The following is a 23,955-nucleotide window of genomic DNA, read 5'->3' on the forward strand; positions in this document are numbered from 1 at the left end:
TTTAAAAATAGATCAAACTAATCATCGGTCGATTTTTGATTGATATTTTCCAATTTCTTCTAACTCGTACAATATTTTGATAAATAAATTTAAAAAATACAAAATATCTATTAAAGGAATATTTTGTAACAACCGCTCGACAATTGTATAAATGTATAATTTACATAATTATTCTGATTTTTTTAATTTTATGTTTAATGTTTCAGTTTATAAAATTACTATATAATATTTATCAAAAAACAAAAAAATGAAAGAAATATCAAAAATATAATTTTAATATAAATATAATCTAATGAATTCAAAAAATAATTATAGAAAATTAAAAGATAATTTCTATCTAACCTGCAAAATCCATTATAACAAGCTAAAAAGACTACTTAAAATGTAAACATCAAAATAAAAAAATTTAAAATGGTTATAATTGTTCCAAAATAAGAAAACACACTAATCTTTTTTTTATAGCATCAAAAACATTTCCTTACACCATTTTGATTGTCTCAAACTCGCACACTCTCTCTCTCCACCTCGCCGCTTCTTCCACCTATCATTTCTCCCTTCACAGCTTTTTCTAGCAGTGATGCTCTCTCTTTTTCTTCCTAAATTAAACCCCTAAGAAACTTCACCTCACTTTCTTTCTCTAATTTTCCCGAGAAAATTCCACCTCTCCTTCACAAAAATGAAGAAACCCCATCTGGGTATTTCTCTACTCACTCTTTTCTATCTGGGTTTCATTTCTTTTGTAAATTCACAGCCAAGCGACGACGCTTCAGTCATGCTTAAACTCAAAGATAATCTCGGTAACCCGTCGTTTTGGCCCGGTTCTGATCCGTGTAATGGCAACTGGAAACATGTGACGTGTGATTCTAGTAACCGGGTTACTGATATTCAAATCGGCCGGCAGAATTTAGTGGGTACTTTACCTCCAGAGCTTGTAAAGCTCACAGCTTTACAGAGAATTGAGGTAATGTTTAATAATCTAACCGGTTCGGTTCCTAATCTTTCTGGGTTAAGTTCATTACAAGTGGTTCTTTTGCATGATAATGGGTTCGGTTCGTTTCCGGCTGGTTTTTTTGATGGGTTGAATTCTATTACTACTGTTAGTCTAGATTATAATCCGTTTGAGCCTTGGGAGATTCCTGTTAGTCTTGTGAAGGCTACTACTTTGAAGGAATTTTCTGCTAATGGGGCTAATTTGATTGGTAAAGTTCCTGAGTTTTTGAATAATGATGTGTTTCCTGGCTTGGAAAGTTTGCATTTGGCTATGAATTCTTTAGAGGGTGAATTGCCTGAGAGCTTTGCGAAATCGTCTGTGATTAGTTCGCTTTGGCTTAATGGTCAGAAGAGTAGCTCTCAACTTAATGGTAGTATTTGGATGTTGCAAAATATGACTGGTTTGACTGAGATTTGGTTGCATAAGAATCAGTTTACCGGTCCATTACCGGACTTTTCCGGGTTTAATCAGCTGCAGAAGTTGAGCTTGAGAGATAATGGATTCACTGGTGTTGTTCCTGACTCGTTGGTGAAGCTTCCTACTCTTGCTGTTGTCAATTTGACTAATAATTTGCTTCAGGGACCGACGCCGGCGTTTCCGGATTCTATTCAAGTGGATATGAAAGCGGAATCTAATAGGTTTTGCACGCCTAATCCGGGTGTTCCTTGTGATCCTCGTGTTGATGTTCTTTTATCCATTGTGAAAGATTTTGGCTACCCTGCTAGTTTAGCTGATAGTTGGGAAGGAAATGACCCTTGTGCGCAATGGAAAGGGATTACTTGTTCACCTGGGGGAAACATTACTGTTATCAATTTTCAGAGTATGGGGCTTACTGGTACAATTTCTCCCAATTTTAAGTTGATTCCTTCACTGCAAAAGTTAATTTTGGCGAATAATTTGCTCAGTGGGACTATACCATCTGAGCTTGCAACTATGCCTAGTCTTTCTTTGTTAAATATTGCAAATAATAGGGTGCACGGTAAGGTACCTGATTTTAAACGAGTGCAAGTGATTACTGATGGAAACGTTGATATCGGAAAAGATAGTAGCAGCTTCGCTCCCCCTGGTTCAACTCCTGGGAGCACACCTTCTAGTGAACATGGAGGAGGAGGTGGTGGTGGTTCTGGTGGAAGTGGTTCTGGTGGAAGTGGTAATAAGAGTTCAAGTACGGGAAAAATTGTAGGCTCTGTAGTTGCTGTTGTTTGCGGGTTATGTGTGGTTGGATTGGGAGTCTTTTTCTTTAACAGGAAACAGAAACGGTACAGTAAAGTGCAAAGTCCGAATATGGTTATTCACCCTCGCAATTCTAACAATCAGGATGCAGTGAAGATCACTGTTGCTGAATCAAGTGGCAATGATAGGGCTGAGAGTGTTACTAATAGTAACGGATCTAGTGACCTCCATGTGGTTGAGGCTGGAAATATGATGATCTCAATTCAAGTCTTGAGAAATGTGACTAACAATTTCAATGAGAAGAATATACTGGGAAAGGGGGGTTTCGGAACTGTTTACAAGGGAGAATTGCACGATGGGACGAAGATTGCAGTAAAGAGAATGGAATCAGGATTGATGAGTGAAACGGGTCTGGCCGAGTTCACATCTGAAATTGAAGTGCTTAATAAAGTCCGACATCGCCACTTGGTTGCACTCCTTGGATATTGCTTGGATGGAAATGAGAGACTTCTTGTATATGAGTATATGCCTCAAGGGCCTCTTAGTAACTTCCTTTTTAATTGGAAGGAAGAGGGATTGAAGCCACTCGAATGGACTAGAAGATTGACCATTGCCTTGGACGTTGCCAGAGGCGTTGAATATCTTCATGGACTAGCGCATCAAAGTTTTATTCACAGAGATCTCAAGCCATCAAACATTCTTCTCGGAGATGATTTGCGTGCTAAAGTTGCAGATTTCGGACTGGTCCGTCTTGCTCCAGAAGGAGGGAAAGCATCATTTCATACTAGATTAGCCGGAACTTTTGGGTATCTTGCTCCTGAATACGCAGGTAACTTGTCTTTGCAGTTTTTGATTGAATTATAATTAATTTCGCCGGATTTTGTTCATTACATTATCTAAAATTTAAAATAATGGGATAACTGATCTGATCTGCTTGCAATATTCTAAGAATTGATCACTGTGAAAAAGAGTTGCAAGATAACGTTTTTAGCAGTATAAATTTGCTGGGAGACACAAATAAATATAGATTTGCCAATTTAACTTAATGATGAGCTTTTTTACACTCTTGATTGGAACTTTTTAATATCTTGACAGCGACCGGAAGAGTTACTACCAAAGTTGATGTGTTCAGCTTTGGTGTCATACTAATGGAGATTATCACCGGAAGAAGAGCACTTGATTCAAACCAGCCAGAGGATAGCATGCAACTCGTTACTTGGTTCCGCAGGATGCACAACAATAAGGACACATCACGTAAGACCATCGACTCAACAATTGAGCTTGATGAAGAAACCCTCGCCAGCATTAGCACGGTATCTGAGCTAGCCGGCCACTGTACATCACGAGAACCCTCCCAAAGGCCGGATATGGGTCATGTAGTCAATGTTCTTTCATCTCTTGTCGAGATATGGAGACCGGCAGAACAAGATCCCGATGGCATATTTGGAATTGATCTTGATATGACCTTACCACAGGTACTCAAAAAGTGGCAAGATTTCGAGGGAAGAAGCAATATTGACGGAGTTTCGTTTGCTACCAGTGGGGATAATACTCAGACCAGTATACCAACACGGCCTTCCGGCTTTGCCGACTCATTTACATCAGCAGATGGACGATAAACAAAGATAAAGAAAGATCGAGGATATGACGCGTAATCAATCGGTTTGTTTTGTTTTGTTTATTCCATCTGCTGATGCTTGGTAAGGTCAAAATGTTCTTTCATTGTTGTGGTGTTGTTAAGAGGCTAAAAATTGCAAATAGGTAGATACTCTTAAGAATGAGATTATATCTATTGCTCATCTTTTTTATTTGTTTACTTTAAGTTTGATTTGAGTTTTAGTTTAGCTCCCCTTTTGTTCTACAAGATTCCTAGCACAATGGGAACGAATGGTTGAACATGGTAATATTCTATGTATGAATTGTAAACATTTTGCCTTGTTTTATGTAAAAAAATTAGGGATCTTCATTGATTTGCTTTTATGTAATATTTTTTCCATGCGCAAAGTATTTATTGATCATGCCTAATGATGAAAGTGCAATTTGTCTTTGCCTTTGCTTGTGAAGTCCACTTGTTTTGCATATCATGAATGCTTGCATTATCATTGGTACCATTGATCATGGTTTGGTTTAATAAAATTTTAATAGAAAAAGTGACGATCAATCTGCATTAAATATTTATATACAATTTTAGTTTGATTAATTAAAATTTATTCTTATTACAGTTTGGTTTGATGAATATCAATATAGAGGAAATGTATATTATGTATTGATCAAAATCAAACTTCTTTGTACAAATTTGTTGTTTCAGCTGATTTGTTTGACTTAATATTTTGATTCGGTTTTCGTTCAAACTCTTATTGGTCCACAGTAGATAATAGAGCAAAGCGTCAATCCGGTCTCTGAATTTATCATTCACGTTCAAATTACTCTTAATCGTTTTAATCATTTAAAAACGATACTCTATTTTTGAAGTCAATTGAGGACAATAATTTCTACTTTTAAATCAATTAAACACAAAATAAGGTCATCTGAACCCATAAACTAGTTCATATTATATAATTTCATTTTTTATTAATCTTAAAAAATAAATTTATCTTTAATTAATCGTTGATAATATCAACTTTTCAAGGTCCCCACTCTAAATGATGGAACCACTAAATTGATTGGTTTATAGGAGTGGGACTCCATGGTTCATCATGGGATCGCTAATTCATAATAACAAATCAATTTAAATGTGATGTGTGCAGACTGAGTCACACAACAAAACAACTCGTCCTAACCTTACCACTATATGACAAAACCATGTCGTTTTTGTTCCAAACGAATGCCACATGTAAGGCAGAGAGTGGCTAGAAGCATACCATACTTCATATGGTTGACAGCTGCAAATGTTTTGTTGCGTAATAAATTGAATAATGTTCGAGACAGTGAACTGCGTGCTTTCATGTCTTGTTGTTAGTGGTGTGATTGTTTTTTCTTCTTCTCAATGTCTATGTAATTTAATTTAATTTATATTTATTGACTTAATTAAGTCAAATTAACCATTTGTTTAAGCCGGATTATCCGGCTTCAATCCTGGTCTTAAACATCTTTTTATAAAACGAATGTTGGTGGTGGTGGTCAATTTTATAATCATTTTAAAGTGATTGCCGGACATTATTGATATTTAAAAAAGTTTAATCAATCTCACATTATGTTTATTTATCATCTCATCTTTCAAGAATTTTAGTTTTTACTTCATTTTTAATTTGAAGTATAGTCATTTGCTTAAATTAGAGCGGAAAAAAACTCGAATATATGTTTCGTATTGCTTTGTACTATAATTTTTTTAAGGCTTGAGTACTTAAAAATACCCCACGTTGAACTTTTTTTTTGTTTATAACCTGATCTAGAAAATTATTTCGGGTTTTTCATTTTCACCTCTACCCCAACTAAGGGTACAATTGACAATTTAAATAATTTAAGGATAAAAACGTTAATAACAACTAAATATAAGGATTTTACCATGTTTTTCTTATTTTAACAAATACAAACAAGTCCTTCAACTTTAAAAAAATTTAAATAAATCCACATAATTAATTGTTTTTAAAAAAATTTAAAAAATTAAATTATTAAAAAACTTTTCGATCTGCCACCACACTTCTCCGATTTAAAAACTCCTCATTAAATTTAAACAAAATAATTAATTTTTTTAATTTTTGAGCTCTTCCGTCTGAATTCTCCGCCGCCGTCCCTCTTTCGAAAAAGGAGGAGCAGCAGCTCCTCCTTCATATTCCTCCATGGAAGGAGGAACAAATTTGTTCCTCCATTCCTCCTTCCATGGAGGAACACGTTGTTCCTCCTTCCATGGAAGGAGGACGGCGGCTCTTCTGGCGGACGGCAGTTTTGTCGAGATTTTTAGTTGTTATGTAAATAATTATTATTAATTGATTTTTTTTAAAAGAGATGGTGTTTTTATAAAATTAATAACTTTTATGTCTAATTAGAATATAGGTTAAAAATGAAGAACTATTTTAACTTTTTTAGATGAAAAAATATCAATTTAGTACTTTAGGGTAGAGGTGAAAACGGAAATTCCGAAATAAGGTACAATTAAAAAATTTCCTAGGTCGGGGTATATACGAAAAAAAAGTTTAACGCGGGGTGTTTTTAAGTAATTAGGCCCTTTTTAATGATAAAATTATAAATTGGAACTTATAAAACAATATAAAAGATATATTTAATTTTTTTACTAATTTTAACAAAATTGAAACTGGAAAATTAAAAAATGGACTAAAATTTATAAGTTTAAAAGGTGACACCATAAATAAAACAAGTCAGAAAAAGATACTTTTGGATGATTAAACTTTTAAAAATGATAGGTGGAAAAATCAGCGCGACTACCAATTCACGGTTTAGTTTATTCACCAACTAAATATATATAAAAAAATTGTTTTTATTTTTAAAAAAATTAAAAATTTACTGGTTCATGATGTTTTTTTTATACAAAAAGGTTGAATTGTAATTTTAATCAAGATTCAAATTAAAAATAGGAGTTAAATGTAAATGTTTTGTATATTTGGCCTTATTTATTTAGGTGACATTAAGTCGAGGGCATCAAGAGATATAGATGCAAAAAGTATATTGACAAGCTCTATACATTAAGAAAGGGAAACCCATGTGTTCTATGAATTTGGAATATTTGTGTAGTGGTCTCAAAAATAATTCTAATTTTATAAACAATATTCATTTATTTATTTGATTGAACAAATGAAATTTCCATTAATATAATTCTTTTTGGTGAGTGTTACTTTCAAAGAATAGGGGAACTCTGTTAACAAAAGTTGTGGGCAACAACTAAAAGAGAAAAAAGAGGCAATCAATTGATAACCATATGATTTTTTCCGCTATATTATTTTTAATATCATTGACATATTAATTTAGCCAGAATAAAATTATTTTTTAAAATATGTGTTATGCTTAATATTTTTAATTTGTAACTAGCTTTATTCTACCTTTTTCTCATAAAATTGTCTAAGGCCCCCTTTGGAATAATTCTGTGAATCAGAATTCATTTATAAATGAATTCTATATGGAAATCATTTACAAATGAATTACACCGTTTGGAATGAAAGATTATAAAATTTAGAATTGAAATGAATTCCACATATTTATGTTTGGAATGAATTTTAGAATTGAATTCTTTATAATCTTGTTCCCATATTAACCTTATAAATATTTTATTAAAAATATCTTAAAAATAAAAATAATCATTATATTTTTTTATAATATTAGCTTACTAAATATTACATATATAAATAAATATTTGAAATTAATAATATTAAAGTCCTTAGTATTATGATTAAAATATATGAAATAATTAATAATGATTTTTTGAAAATCAAAATATACTACATAAAAAAGACGGAGATAAAAATTAGAAAGAAAAGATAGAAAGAAAAAAATAGTAATAAAAATAAAAAGTGAAAGAAAATAAAAAAAATAGCTTCATAAAGTAGGATAAATTAGTCAAATAAAATTGTTCTTTTAAATTTTTAAAATTCATTGCAAATTTCATCTATTTTAATTGGTTTTGTAATTTCTCAAATTATAACTAAAACCAATTTCAGTTTAATTCCAAAAATTGTATTAATAGATTCATTTATTCCAAACATAAAAAATTAGAATTACAAATGAATTCTACATAATTTTAAGAAATTCATTCATTTCAAAGCCTGCCTTTATAATTCAATTGTCGATTTCAATTCCTCTAGTAATAGAATATCCAATAGAGCCACCATAACTATTTAAATGGATTTAACTAAAAGTTTGATAATGACTTAAAATTGTTTTATGATCAAGTTGAGCCAAAGACTATTTGCATAGTGGGACTTAAACTTCTTTTGAAATTGGGAAACTTCTAAGGGCTTGAGAAAGAGAGTCACATGCTACCATCTCATTCACTCACTTTCTCAAATCGTTTTCTCACTTTCTAATTTTAATACATTACCGAGGATTAGGATTATCTCAAATCTATTAAATATAATTATCATAATAAATTAATTTTTATTTAAAAGTAAATAGTTAAAAATAGGGCTAATCACTCAAAACCCCCTCACCTTTAATTTTTTTTTCAATTCCACCCCGACGTTGAAATTTTTTCAATTTTACCCACTTTTGAATTTTTCGTTTTCAATTGTATCCCAATATTTTAATTTTTGTTAATTTTTTTTACTTAAATGATGAAATCATTCAATTAATTAAGTCTAAACATAAAATTAAATTCTTTTTTATTCAAAAAAGTACAAATAAGTTCTTTATTTTTAAAAACTAACTAAAAACCATTATCAAATTAACACTAATTTAAATTCTTAATTAATTTAACTAAATTTAAATAAATTTTAAAAATATACAATCAATATATGCGAGACATGGAGAATGTTTTAAACAAATTTTCAAACGCAAAAGACGTTAATTTAATTTTGCAGGGTACAATTGAAACACAAAAATGCAAAATAGGGTAAAATTGACAAATTTTCAACGTCAGAGTATGATTGAAAACGGGCTAAAAGGTCGGGGGTTTTTTAAGACATTAGGCCTTAAAAATAATAGTGATTTGTTCTTTTTTTTTGTAATTTTACTTAATTGGCGTTAAGGTTGGCCACGTGACGTTTTGGGTCTAGAAGTGATCCGATCGAGAAATGGTTTGAAACATATTGAATCTAAAATTGAGTCAAAATCGGTTTGAAATTGAAGGGCAGCCGGTTTCAAAATTGGTTCACAATTTTTTGAAACCGTGGCAAGCAATTTCGGTTATAAACTGAATTTAAAAAAAATTACATACCATATATGTTTATATACACTGAAGAATTATTTATTAAATATATCATATCACATATATGTTTATATACACTAAAAAGTTAATAATTAAATATATAATTCACATATATATTTTAAATGTATCATATATATGTATTAATTTTTTTTTTTTACTTTTACATCAATATATAATTATCTCCTACCCTATACATAAATTTATCAAAATTAAAAATAAATTATATTTTACTTTTCAAAATAAATATAATTAATTAGTGCTTCCTTAAAGTATCATTTTAATATCAATTTGATTTAAAGAATTTTATTTCTAATTAATCTTTTAAAACCGACCAGAACCAGAAACGTATATTGAAAGGAACCAATCCGGTTCTGAACCATAGTTGTTTGTCCCTAATTAATGTTGTGCAGTTCTTTTTTATATATAATTTGGGGAGGGAGGCACTTGTAGAAGGTATCGAACTCACAATCTAACAGTTTGCAGCTTAGTGTTATGCAGTTTAAATTACGAGAAATCAAATTTAAGTTTGTTCTAATGGGAATAAAATGTAGGGATCGAAAGGGGTTTAAATAGACAAGAAATGGCAAATCAAAGAGTGGATAACATATTAGAAAGTTGGTCCACATGTTTTTGTGTTTTAAATTTTCTGAATTTGTCGATTTTAGGGTTTGGTTTCTTGCGTGACTCCATCTTCTTCTAACTTTGCTTCTTCCAGAAGCAAATGGATAGCGATCAGCAATTAGCTGTAGTAACATATCAAATAAGTTTTGTTTTTTATTTTTTTCCACACACTTCTTATTGAGCTGTAAACATGAATGATTAATTAAATTTTATTTTTTTATTTTTCCCACACAGTCCTTAATTTTTTTTTTTAATTTCACACTATCAGGCAGAAATGTGTAAAAATTCAACCAAATTGAATTTGCCGAACTGAACCAACCCTTCATATAACTTATTGACTTTAACTATTAGAATTTTTTTTGTTAACTCTAATCGACAATTAATACTTCTTGGATACTCCCTCCGGTCCATAATATTTGTCGCATTTGAGAAATTTTTTTGGTCCATAATATTTGTCATGTTATAATATCAAGAGAGCATTAATTGTTATTTTTCCATGTTTACCCTCCATTAATTTATTGAAAGAATACAATAAACAAATGAAAATTGTAGTTATAAATGTAAACAAATTTCAATGTAGGGTTAACTTATTAAAAGTGTTTATAAATTAAGACATATTAATTGTTTTCTTAATTCTTGTGCCAAAATCAAATGCGACAAATATTATGAACCGGAGGGAGTATATCTTTTGTATAACTTTTCGACTTTAATATTAGAAAATACAATCATAATTTGATTTCTGCGATTAATCTATTAAAATTCTTCCTTATTCCGATCAAATATATAAATTATAATTTCAAAATAACATGGGATCTTCCTATATGTATTAGTTAATTTATATTATTAATTTAATTTTTAATTTTAATTTAACTATTTATAAATAAGAGTAAACCACGATATATATAAAAAGAAAAAGTCACGAGCAATAATTTCATATATAAACTTAATTGGTTTAAAATTAAAGCATGATATTTAACAATTTTAAATGTAAATTATAATAAATGAAAGATTTAGAAATAATATGCAAACTAATTTGATTGGCCAAAATTGTCTGCATATCCTGAAACTAGGTACCTATTCTTTTCTTTTTTTCATATGTAGAGGAACGTATAAGAGCAATTGCAATAAAATTAACACGAGCATGTGATTTATTTCTTTTTGTGTGTTAGAAAGGAATTTTATTTATTTTGCAAAGTTAAATTGGAAATATTAATACAATTTTTTTTGTTTCACCTATTTTTGAACTGAATTTGTAACCAAATTAGCGAAATTAGGTGACTTCTGCACTGCCATGACGGCATTCTATAAAATTTAGTATTTAAATTAAAATATATCTCTTCATTGCACGGCAATCTTCCATGTAAAATTTAGCATATATTAAATCTCATGTAAAATTTAATATCAACCTTAGCATATGACAAATCCTGAGAAATTATTACATAGATGTAGTTTGCATGTTATCCGTATATTAAACTAAACATGTTATAATACGTCATCAAAATGATGGTGTTATTGTAATTTTTTTTGTTATTTTTTTACACTTTTTAATTGTGATATTACAATAATACTATCGTTTTAATGACGCGTTATAATGTGATTGGTTAATTACACGGATAATGTGTGGTAAATTAAATCTATCTAATAATTTCTCGCAAATTTCTTATCCATATCTAACATAATTACAGATCTGTCTTTGTAACTACATTCCCATATTAAATTTCAGTTTAGCTATTATTTTTTAATTTTTTTCCTCTATATATGTACATTGGTTATTTGTAAAAATAAAATTTATCACCTAATTATCAAAAAAATGTCAAGTATATATGTTGTGTCAGTTATAACTAAATTTTTAAAAATGATTAGATTTAACCAAATCTTATATGTTGTAGGTTTTTTCAGTCAATTTTAAATATTCTTGGGAAACTTTCTCAAAAAAAAAAACGGAAACATTCTTGGGTAATTTACACAAATCACTCAAAAGTGCTATAGTCTAATGTTTTTACCTCAGCTTTTTCTTTTTTGCAGTAATCACTCAAAAAAATAAGAAAGTTTTTATAAATCTCTCATAACCCAAAATAAATTGATCTTAATATAACATAAGACAAGTTTGCCCTTCTATATTAAAACACGTGTGTATATGTAGCTGAATTTATGCCACTTGACGCATGCATGTAGCATGCTTGTGTAGCTATGTATATTCTTTGGCCCTGTATTGCACGTGGCCACATAATCCATTTTTATCTAATTTTATTACAATGCACTTATCCCTAGCAAAGTATTTTAATATACTGTTATAGTCTCTCATATTGTTTATCACTACTATTTAACATTTAAAATTCATATTAAATTAATCTTCAATTTTTCTTTTCACTTATTATTGATTATGAAAATATTTAACTATTTTTAAATGAATCAATAATTAATTTTTAATTTATCTTTATTATTAAATTCAATTTAACTACTAAAAGAAAAAAATATCAGTTCGAGATCTCTTTAATTAATTTAATAATAATTTATTTTAAGTTAGTTTATTTTAAATTCACATTTCATTTACATTTTATATTAAATTTATTTTTGATTTGAATTTTGTCTGTATTCATCCTTTTCAAGTTTATATTAAATTTAAATTTGGTTTAACTTTAGTAAAATTATATAAAATTAATTTTTTAGTTTACTATTGAATTAGAATAAATTATTTTTAATTTATAATCAATCTATTAAGTATTTATTTTAGGTTAGTTTATATTTAGTTTATTTACATTTACATTCAAATTAATTTCATTAAAAATTCAAATAGTATTATCATTAGTTTATTTGTTACTTTATAATTTGATAATGTAAATTATTAATAAATTAATTTAATTAGAATAATAAAATTTTAAATTTATCATCATTTTACTAAAAATTTAATGTAAATTAGTTTAGTTTGAGTTTACATTAAGTTGATATTTATTTTATGTCTAGTTAAAATTAAGTTTACATTAAGTTTCATTAGGTTCACCAACCATCACATAAATTATTAAAAAGATTAGATTGAGTTTATTTTCAGTTTACTATTAGTTTATTTGTCACTTTAGAAATTTATTTTTAAATTGTTAATAAATTACATTGAGTTTATATTAAATTTACATTGGGTTGATATTGAGTTGACATTGAGTTCACATTCGGTTTATATTGAGTCGACAATTTATTAAGTTTTATTTCAGTAAAAATTTAGATGGTTTACTTTCAATTTACTATTAGTTTATTTGTCACTTTAGAAATTTATTTTTAAATTATTAATAAATTACATTGAGTTTACATTAAATTTATATTGAGTTGATATTGAGTTGACATTGAGTTTACAATGAGTTCACATTCGGTTTATCTTGAGTCAACAATTTATTAAGTTTTATTTCAGTAAAAATTTAGATGATTTACTTTCAATTTACTATTAGTTTATTTGTCACTTTAGAAATTTATTTTTAAATTATTAATAAATTACATTGAGTTTACATTAAGTTTACATTGGGTTGATATTGAGTTGACATTGAGCTTACATTGAGTTCACATTCGGTTTATATTGAGTCGACAATTTATTAAGTTTTATTTTAGTAAAAATTTAGATGATTTACTTTGAGTTTAATAATGTTTAAATTAGTTTATTTTAAGTTTATATTATATTAACATTGAGTTTACATTAAGTTGACATTTTTTTCACATTAAGTGTATATTGAGTTTACACATTACTTTAAATTTAAATTAGTTTTCATTTCAACAAGAACTTAGATAATTTACATTCAATTTATTATTAGTTCATTTATTACTTCATGAGTTATTTTTGATAGTGTTAATTATTAATGAACTAATTTGATTAGAATAGTTAATTTTAAATTTATAATTAATTTATTAAAAATTTATTTTATATTAGTTTAGTTTGAATTTACATTAAGTTGACTTTAAGCCTACATTATATCATTTACATTAAACTTACACAAACCATCGCAATTATTTTTTGATAATTTACTTTCAATTTACTATTAGTTTATTTTATCTTTTAAAAATTTATTTCAGATGGCGTAAATTATGAAAAAATAAATTTTATTAATATAATAAAAAATAAATTTATTTTGAGTCGATATTGGATTTACATTAAGTTGATATTGAGTTGATATTGGGTTAATATTGAGTTCACATTTAGTTTACTTTGAGTCAACATTGAATTTATTAAATTTTATATTATTTTACTTTGAATGTACATTAAGTTGACATTGAGTTTACATTAAATTTACTTATGTTTATTATAAATTTACTTTCTATCTAATTTCAATACAAATTTATATAATTTACTTTTTTTGGTATATAGATAATTTATTTTTAGGTAACCATGAGTTTATTTGTCATTTTAGTTTTGTAGTAAAAATCATTAAATCATCAATAAACTATTTAATTATAATAAATTAATTTTAAAGCTGTAATCAACTTATTATGTACTTTAAACAGTTAATTTTGAGTTACATTGAGTTGACACTAAATTTCTATTGCTTTTATGTCAAGTTAACATTAAATTTATACAGACCACCATAAAACTGTTAGATAATTTATTTTTATTTTCATAGTTTTTTAATTGTTCACTTTATTGCAATCTTTTTCACGTAAAAAAAGCATACAGAAAATAATACTTTATAATTAGAAGAATAAAAAGTTAAATTATAAAATTTGCAAAATAAAACTAAAAGTATTAAAAAAGAAAAGGACGCATATAACAATATGTAAACAGCCACCTACTCTATTCTTTTTAATTTAACAAACTAAATAATGTAAAGAGCAAATTACGTTGAGGTCCATAAGGTATATCATAATTAATAGTATGGTACCTCGTGTTTCAAAGTCTACTTAATGACCACTCAGTTTTAATTCAGTTAACTGAGAGACCCTTTCGTTAATTTGAGGGACTAAATCTTCTAATGGAACTAAAACCGAGATAACAAAATCATATAAAAGTGAGGTACGAAATTGTTTAATAAAATTAAAAATGAGGGACCAACCGTTCACAAAATTAAAGGTGGGTTATCAAATTGTTTGAAAGTAAATGTCAAAATTAATGAAGGGGTCTAATAGTAAATAGAATTAAAATTGAGAGACTATTAAGTAGACTTTTAAAATAAGAGGTATCAAACTGTTAATTATAATATACCCTAAGGACTTCAAATTAATTTGCTCTAATATTATATATATATATATATATATATATATATATATATATATATAATTTTGTTCATGCATATTAATTTTATAGTAAATAAATTTTTCTCAAAAAATAATATAAAATTAAAAAATTATATTTAAAATAAATTAAAGTATCTATTAATTAGACAAGTTTGCTATGATATTACATCAAGAGTAGCAAATAATAGTTGTAGATAAAAATGGTAGCAATATAAAAATAATAGGTCTGATTCTTCAGAAATAAAAAAAAAAGAATAGTATGTTTGACGTTGTAATCATACATGGCACGCATAGGCATAGTGAGCAAGTACAAATGTGGTAATAGATGAGCAGTTAAGTTAGGCATATGAGCAAGTAAGGATAAAATAGGAATGATAAATAGTAAAAGGTAGACATGAAAAGAATTTTTAAAAATTGAGAGATTTTTGCAAGAAATAAAAAACTGGGTCACTAATATAAAGATTTGAGATTTTGGGTGATTTGATGTAATTTTCTCAACATTCTTTGGGTACATTCCTTTCCTTAATATGAATAATCTGCATTTCTTAGGGTTAGAATAGAACAGCCCAAATCTTATTAGTGAAAATTTAGATTTAGCCCAATTCTTATTAGGTTGGTTAGGAGTTGTATATAAAGTTGGGCTATATTTTCATGGCCCTTTGATCTTAAATCAGTCTTAAACCTTAAGGCTTAACCAACCAAAACCCTCATATTACAACGAGAAATTACATGAAATAATTTAAAATCTCAATTGTTTATGTTAGTTAGATCTGACAATTTTAGACACGACATAATTAAATGATATGACACAGTACGAAATTAAACGGCTTTGAATTTGATGTAAACTGGTTTAAATCATAAACGGATCAAGTCGTTTATGACACGATTAATTTCGTGTCTAAATGGTGTTATTCATGCCTAACCCGTTTAAACACATTTAAACACGGTCAATTAATTTAAATTAAATATTATTTATTTTATAATTAATTTTTGAACAAATTACTTAGAGGCCCTTCAGATACACCATAATTAACAGTTTGGTACTCCTTGTTTCAAAAGTCTACTTAATAGTTCCTCATTTTTTATTCCGTTAACTGAGAGATCCTTCTGTTAATTTGAGGGATCAAATCGTTTGACGGATTGAAACTCGGGTACTAAATCGTTTATAAGTGAGGGACTAAATCATTTGATACAATTACAAGTGAGGGACCAAATCGTTCACAAAACTAAAGGTGGGGTACCAAATCGTTTGAAAATAAGTGTTGAGATTAACGGAGGGACCTAATAGTTAACGCAATTGAAACTGCGGAACTATGAAATAGAATTTTAAAACAAGAAGTATCAAACTTTTAATTATGGTATACTTCAGGGACCTTAGCGTAATTTGCTCTTAATTTTTTAATTTTTATTAATTTTTTTATATTATATATATAATTACAATAGTATTTATATCAAATTATAGTAATTATTCTTTTAATATTATATTAAATAAATTTAAAAAGTATTTAAATAATTAAATAGGTTTAAATGTGTCACTTTAAACATGTTGATTTGTAACCATATTTAAATAAACATGTTTATACGTGTAGTGTCGTGTAACCCGTGTAATATTCGTGTCGTGTTTGGGTTTTATATATCAAACCCGATTAATAATCATCGTGTTCGTGTTTAATCTAATCGTGTTCGTGTCTAAACGGGTTTGACTGGTTTATGACCCGCGGACACGAATTGCCAGGTCTAATGTTAGTGACCATATTTTCATTTTTTGCAAAAATCTCTCAAATTTTACAAATACTTTTTATGCCTATTTTTTTATAATTACTCTTCCTGTTTTATCTCTATGTTGTATTTTACCTATTGTGTTTTTTTTTATTACACTCAATAATTTCTTCCATTTTTATAAATCGGACCATTGGTCAGATTATTATTGACCGGACCACTATCGGTCAACGGCGGTCAATGAGCGGTGGTCAAGCAGGCCAACAAATGGTCGGACCAACAGAGGTTTGTGGTCTAACCACTTTTAAGAGTTGGACCAATATCGGTGAGATAATTAAAAATTAAATAAAATACTATTTTGTGGTTAAAGAGACTTAAACTCTTGATCTCTTGCAAGAAAGACCTTGTGCTTTGCCACCAAAACAAAAACTGATTATTGTCATACGGAATGGAATAACATAAAATGGAATAACTATCCCTTGAAAAATGAAATAGCTATTCTTTACTTTTTTAAAAGGAGTAGTTATTCCATAAAATCATGGAATAGCAATTCCATGGAGTTAGTATTCCATAAATCAAAGTAGAATAACTATTCAATACGGAATAGCTCTATTCTGGATCTATTCCATGAACCAAACATGACCTATAATATATATAACTGATTATAAATTGAAATTAACCTATTAGAATAAAATTAATTCTATAATGCAAATTAAATATAGACTGAATATCAACTTAACTAAAATTTATTATAAATTTAGTATTAAATTAGTCTAATTCAATTTATTTATTAAATATTTACACAATAAAAAAAATAAAATATACATATATTTATATTTTCCACTTGTTAAAATTGAAAAATATAATGGTTTGGTGGTCAGACCTGAGGTGGTCTTGGTCGGATATGTGGTAGTGGGACTCGCTTGCGAACTCAATATAAACTCAATGACGACTTAATATCAACTCAATGACAACTTTATTATTTATACTATTAAAAATAATTTATACAATGGAAAATAAACTAATAGTAATTTGAAAGTAAATTATATAAGGTGTTATAAAAATGAACCGAAAATAAATTCAAAATAACATCTCTCTGACGTTGCAGAGATGCCCACTGTTAACAATGAAGCTTCACATATGGGTTGGCAAGGTATGGAATTTGTTCAGGATTTGCGTTTACCGTTCAAGCAAGTTTGGAAATTTATAGCGCCCCCTCGAGTTAAGTTTTTCATTTGGCTTGCTTTACATAATAGAGTTCCATCTCTGGATTTTCTGGCCATTCGTTCAATTATCACAGTGGATAATTCTTTGTGCTCGCTTTGTGGTGTTGTGGAGTCACAAGCACATATTTTATCATTTGTACCTTTGCGAGAAGCGTCTGGTGTGATATCCTCAAAAAACTAGATATGGGTTGAGTTTTTCCGTGTTTTTTTGCAGAGTTTATATTTCAATGACGGGACATTATCCCCAGAGGACAATATCAAAAGCTTTGGCAGGGTCTCTAGTCTCTGGTGGTGTGGGAAATATGGAAGTGTCGAAATAAAAGAGTTTTCAAAATAAGGTTTCGAACAAGGAAATGGCGATCTTTAATTGTTTTACAAAGGCCGCATGGTTTTTTAACAGTTGTAATAGAAATTTTGGTTATTCTGGGATGGATTTTTTTAGGAACCCCTTTTGTATCTTGTTGTCGGATGTTTGATTTTGCCTTTTTTATAAGTCGTAACATCTAGTGTGCCATCAAATGTGGACTACTTGTTGTGCGAAAGTTTATAGTTTAGATCTCTGCCATTTTTGTGGCTTTTTATATACATACTATTCATAAAATAAAATAAAAATTATTCATTTTTGAATCAAATGTAGAAGTTTCAGCTGCTGTGTGCATGCTAGGAAAAAAATGTAAATGTTATTTGAAAAAGTGCCATGATTTTCTGCAGCCAAAGAAGTTGTAAATTCTACAGGGACTAGATGACAACAACTCAAAACAAATGTAATTTCCACTAACATCATACTCATCTCGTCAAATTCACATTGGAATCATGGACTCAGCTCATAGTTTTTGACCTTTCAATCTCATTTTTAAGATTTTGATACATTTAAACAATCTTTAATATATATAAATATATATATACTCTTTCCTAAAATCGATTGATAATGATTCTCACATAAATAAATCTTATAATCTAAATACAATGATATTTGTATGAGAGAAAATCTTAATAATTCTGTCTAAGTCACAAATTTTTATATATATTAGCAGTAGTTATTTTTTTATTTGAATAATAGTAGCTAGTTGTATATGCATGGTCGGTGTGTATATACTATATACTAGTAATATTTTATTCTGTTCTCGGTGATTAAAATTAATATTAAGCTTTTGCAAGGAGAGAAAATATACACATTTTACATTTGAATTAATTTGAATAATAATCAAGTGGAATACATAATTATAAGCTAGTTAATTAGTTATCATTATGCTCTAGAAAGTCTTCAAAGTGTTTTTAACCTTCAAAGCCAAGAGATTTAAACTTTCGGTCGTTTAAAAATACAAAAATTCATAGAGATGATGCCACCAATACTATATAATATATATTTCATGCTCCCATCAATCATCAAAATCTTTGATTTTAACTGTAAATAAAATTTAGTAATTGATTATAAGATATTTAGTCATCAAAATCTTTGCTAAAAATTTCATCATACCCTTTCAGATGTGGACATATGTAAGATAAGAAATATAATTTATTCAATAGTCATAAAGACTAAAATTTGTTTGAAATTTCTAGAAGGCATTTACAGGTTTTTCACAATATAAACTCACAACTTCGACGTAAAATATATTTCCTTAAATGCACCAGAAAAAGATGGTTTACTTTTTAATTACATTGACTAGTTAAGTAACGACTATATATAGGATTTTAAAATAAAATATTAAGAATTATATACAAATGTAAAACTAGATTGATTTGGTCTTGTGCTGGGATCTTTTTTTATTGTTAATATTCGAAATTAAAGCTGATTGATTAAAATAATAAAAAAAGTTATGAATAGAATATAAAAGTTAATTTCTGAATGGATTGTTTACTACCTACAAACTCTCAGTAAGTAGGTATTGAAGCGGTAAATATTTTTTATACCAGTTACCAAACTGTAGTATTTTTATAGAACATGTTATAGAATTTTAAAAAATTTCAATTTTAATAATCAAATTTTAATTTTACCAACGGCGGATTATTAAATAAATTCAACCAAAGAATTACTTGTGTGGCGTATAAAGAATATGTGCTCTTCTAATTTTATTATATCATTAAAAAGAGATATATCTTTTGATATAAAAATATATAATTTAAAATATATTAAAATAAAAAAATTACAGCGAACATGATTGTTCACACACACAAACACACACACACAGATATATTGAATCAGCAGCTTCCGTCTTAACAGGGCGGTACGTTAACTAATTGAACTACAATCCTAGAAGATTAGGGTACTTCTCATCCACCGACTCTTCTTCTCTCTTACACCAAAATCCTTAAACTTTAATTCTTAACTAGAAAATTCTTGATTTTTTTTTTCTTTTCACATAAATCCTTAAATTTCAATTCTTAATCAGAAATTCTATCATGTTTTATTAAATTCTCACAAAGGTAGCAATTTATTGAAATCGTTCAAGATCTGTCGTAATTAGTTAAAATTTAAATTTAATTATCTAAACGATCAAAAAAATATTTGATTATCTAAATATAAAAAAATTTAAAGTTGGTACACAAAAATTTCTAGCCCTAAATGAGGAAACTACAGAATTGAGCCCACAACAACTGCCTTTTCCCTCTAAATGTAGGGAACTGGTCGCAATTTTGTGGCACCCTACTCAAAACTTTTGAGCTCAAAACTAGTAGTGTGTCCAATTATTGATGCCTAAATTTTGTGCTTTAACTAACTTTTAACTATAAAAATAGGGAAAAAAATGTGAAACATGATTCATTTCTGAGATATAATAATCACATAAAAATAACCGCTTAAACAACTTGCTTAATTACACTTTAACATCTTAGATTTAATTAGTGGGAGCTTATAAGTGGAACAACTTGATTGGTCTTCATTATATTTATTATTGAAATTATTTATTCAATTTGTTTTTAATTATTTTGGTTTAATAAGCTCATGTCCCCCGTCAAACTATGGTGGCTGTAAAGCTGGTGCATGTGGAGACTGGTCTTATTTATTTATATATATATTTTGTAAATAATTTTTAACAAATTCTTTTGTTTCCTAAGAGCAAATTGATCAGTACTTTGCAGACAACTTCCTTATCATCTAAGAATTTAAATTAACATATATGTTTGAGATTATTCTAAATTGCTGAAAAAAAATACAATAAATTCATAATGATGAAGGATCAATCACTAAATTATATATTAAATCTTTACAAGTTTTGATACACTTAGGTCCAAATTCATTTCATTCCATATATATGAATTTCATATTCTAGCCCTTCTACTAATCAATTAATAATACTATTATCAGTTTTGCCGCCACGAGTTAATTGAATTTTAATTTCAGAGTAAGTTTCAGTTCTAAGTTACAACCGGATGTCAAGTTCCGATTGCATTCGAGTGGAATCATTGCTAAAATACTAAGCATATGATGAGTTTATAATGGTGAAAGACACCCAAAAAATTAGTTACAGTTTCTTAATTTTCTAGTTTTTAGTCTAAATCTAAACGTCCAGTCCTAACCATGTTATCGCTGTGTATTAATCAAATTTTAATTTGAAAGAAAATTTTATTTTTAGGTGAAAATCGAATGTGTAGTCCCAGTTCTGGTGAAGAGCCATGTTCGATCGGATCCAAATTTATTTCTAATACAATTGGTTAAATTCATTTAATTACATGAACTGTTACGCTCTAACCTGTTAATTATCAATTACTTTAATCTAATAAGTAATTATAATTCTAAAATATAATTACAGTTCATTATTCAAAAGTTAAATCAAAATACTGCAATTAACATGATCATCACGATAACACATGACATCTCAACTAGTCACAAACATGTAATGATTTTATTGTAATCCAAAATAATTAAATTAACACTCCAAATGCTACAAAAAAATTGAGTGTAAATCTTATTTGTATAATCATGTACTGTATTAACTACTATATATCTTACATTAAACTGTTAAAAAAACATAAAAACTACACTCAAATTCCAATTTTTGAAGATCAAAATGGCCTTTTTAAATCCTTAAAATCTGCAGAATCAATACACTCTAATTCCAATTTCTCCCTATAAGGATTCAACAACTTAAGCAACTCAGTTGCCTTCTCCTTTGTTTTCTCCCCACATCCAACTTGCAACAGAAGCAACAGCTTCTGAAAAGCGCCCACTTGAAGAGCTTCAACAGCAACATTATTTTTCTTCTCATTCTTGCAAAGTTTCCATAAAATAGCCACCGAAAACTCCGTAGCTATCTCGGAAACTCGGTGTATCTTCTTCACGAGTACCGGGATCGTTAAAGAATGTTGGTAAGCTTTTTCGCGTCCTGTATCGCTGCTGCATATTCGATCAAGAATGGCTAATGCCTTTTCGCATTTGCTTTTTTCGGAATCTACGAGCATTTCGATGAGAAGCGAAACGACTCCCATTTCGACGAATCTTGAAATAATATGTTGAGAATTTGATGTTACCATAGCGTAAACTGTGAGTAGTGAAGCTTTTGTTGCAGTAGGGCAAATTGGTTCTTGAATCAGCTTGAATAACGCTTCGGAACTTCCTTCGATTCTTGATAAATTTTCGGCTTTTCTTGAATCTGAAGAAATGACTTCTTTAAGAACTAAAACCGCGTTTCTTCTTGCTGACAAGTCCCCACTTTTCAAGAACCATACTAAACAGTTCATAGATGCAGTCGACGAACCAAGCAAATTCTTGGATTCTTGATCAAGAGGGAACATTAATGTCAAACATGACAGAATTTCCTCCAATACGGCGGCGTTTTGACTCCAAGATGATGAGTTTCTTGAAAAATCTACGAAGGAAGATGATAATACAGTTGATGTACTGTTACTAACAATGGTTCTCTTGTTTCTTTCATTTTCTTTCAATTTCGTCTTGATCTTGACCACGGAGTTTCTGCAGCTTTCTTGATCGTTGTCTTTAGAAGCTGAACTAATTTTCGATTGTATCTCCAACACCTCGATTGAACTAATAGGAATTCTCGGCGTAGGAATTCTTTCAATTCCGTAAGATTTATTGTCTACGCACCAATCTTGAATCATTTTACGTATCGTATGATTCGGTATAGGCTCGAGAGTTCTAAGTACCTGATTTGTAATCGGACATGTCACGTTCCGGCCTCCTTCTATCCATTTCTCGATGCTTTCGCGATCATACGTGATTCCCGTCGATAAAGTCACCGGATCCTTCATCAAATCTAATGAAATCGGGCAGCGAAAATGGTTCGGTATGGCTAGCTCGATGCCCCCGTTTTCGATCTCCTTCATGGCTCTACGAGCCGCTCTTCTCTTCTTCCATGTAGAAATCATTTTATGTCACAATCAAGCTCAAGAAATCAAGAAAAAGTTGATTGTATGGTGATTTGTGTTCAAGAAAATCAAGAAAGTGTTATAGTTTCAAGAACTCAAGAAAAAGTTTATTGTAAGGTTGAGGAAATGAATTAGTTTTAATGTAAAGGATAATAAAGTGTGTGTATATATAGTATTTAAGTGTTGTGTCAAATGGACGCGGTTGTTCAACGTTCAAAATGAAGGAAATTAAGAAATGCTTTAATAAAAAAAATTGAAATCAAATACTTTAATAAATAGAAAGAAAAAATAACAATAATATTAATGCATGAAAGGTCTAATTTGTTGATTGTTTGACCTTTGAAAGTTTGAAATGTTTAAGAGGTGAGAAATGTTGAAGCCGGTGTTTTGAGAAAATTGGAATTTATCATAGCAAAGAAAATCAAAACTTTGACACTTTAAACTTAAAAACCCAACCCGTCAACCAACGGTCGGTGTGTGGACTAGCTGGCCTGCCCATATAATATATTCTTATTTAAATGATTTTTTTTATAAATTTAATATTCTTATTTATATATGTTTAAATATATATTTTAAAATTTCTAGTGGTAGGGATCTATCAGAAAAAATAAATAAAATTAATAATGTATTCATCTCAGAGTAACAATTTCAATTTTATTATCATTTCCTTTATAATTTTTATTTTATAAATTATATAATCATAATAATCTCAAATTTTTATTTAGTACAAAATTAAAAATATTTAAAATCCAGGAGTTGGTATATTGATTGATTTATAAAGGTGAGAGTAGTTCATGGTTATTTATTTAACTATAGATTATTTCACTTTCGAAGAATTAAAAATCGTTAAACACATTTTAACCAAGCTAATTAAATCTTAT

General features: G+C 28.5%; 2 protein-coding genes across 2 annotated transcripts; one reads left to right on the plus strand and one right to left on the minus strand.

Moving 5' to 3' along the window:
* The first annotated feature begins 450 nt into the window (after nt 1-450).
* Nucleotides 451-4,197, plus strand: LOC126680768 (receptor protein kinase TMK1-like). Its single transcript, XM_050375949.2, has 2 exons — nt 451-2,993; nt 3,260-4,197. Exons 1-2 carry the CDS (start codon nt 677-679, stop codon nt 3,781-3,783), a joined length of 2,841 nt encoding a protein of 946 aa, XP_050231906.1. The 5' UTR covers nt 451-676; the 3' UTR covers nt 3,784-4,197.
* Nucleotides 4,198-21,572: 17,375 nt separating this feature from the next.
* On the minus strand, nt 21,573-23,221 carry LOC126679937 (U-box domain-containing protein 21-like). The gene has a single exon (XM_050374960.2). It carries the CDS (start codon nt 23,072-23,074, stop codon nt 21,755-21,757), a length of 1,320 nt encoding a protein of 439 aa, XP_050230917.1. The 5' UTR covers nt 23,075-23,221; the 3' UTR covers nt 21,573-21,754.
* Between the last annotated feature and the right edge of the window lie 734 nt (nt 23,222-23,955).

This window comes from Mercurialis annua, linkage group LG5 (genome assembly GCF_937616625.2).
Source record: "Mercurialis annua linkage group LG5, ddMerAnnu1.2, whole genome shotgun sequence".
NCBI classification, from domain to species: Eukaryota; Viridiplantae; Streptophyta; class Magnoliopsida; order Malpighiales; family Euphorbiaceae; genus Mercurialis; species Mercurialis annua.

Coding starts and splice junctions, on each gene's coding strand:
- LOC126679937 (XM_050374960.2), bottom strand. CDS start 23,074: ATGATTTCTACATGGAAGAAGAGAAGAGCGGCTCGTAGAGCCATGAAG.
- LOC126680768 (XM_050375949.2), top strand. CDS start 677: ATGAAGAAACCCCATCTGGGTATTTCTCTACTCACTCTTTTCTATCTG. Junction 2,994..3,259: donor TCTTGCTCCTGAATACGCAG/GTAACTTGTCTT, acceptor ATATCTTGACAG/CGACCGGAAGAGTTACTACC.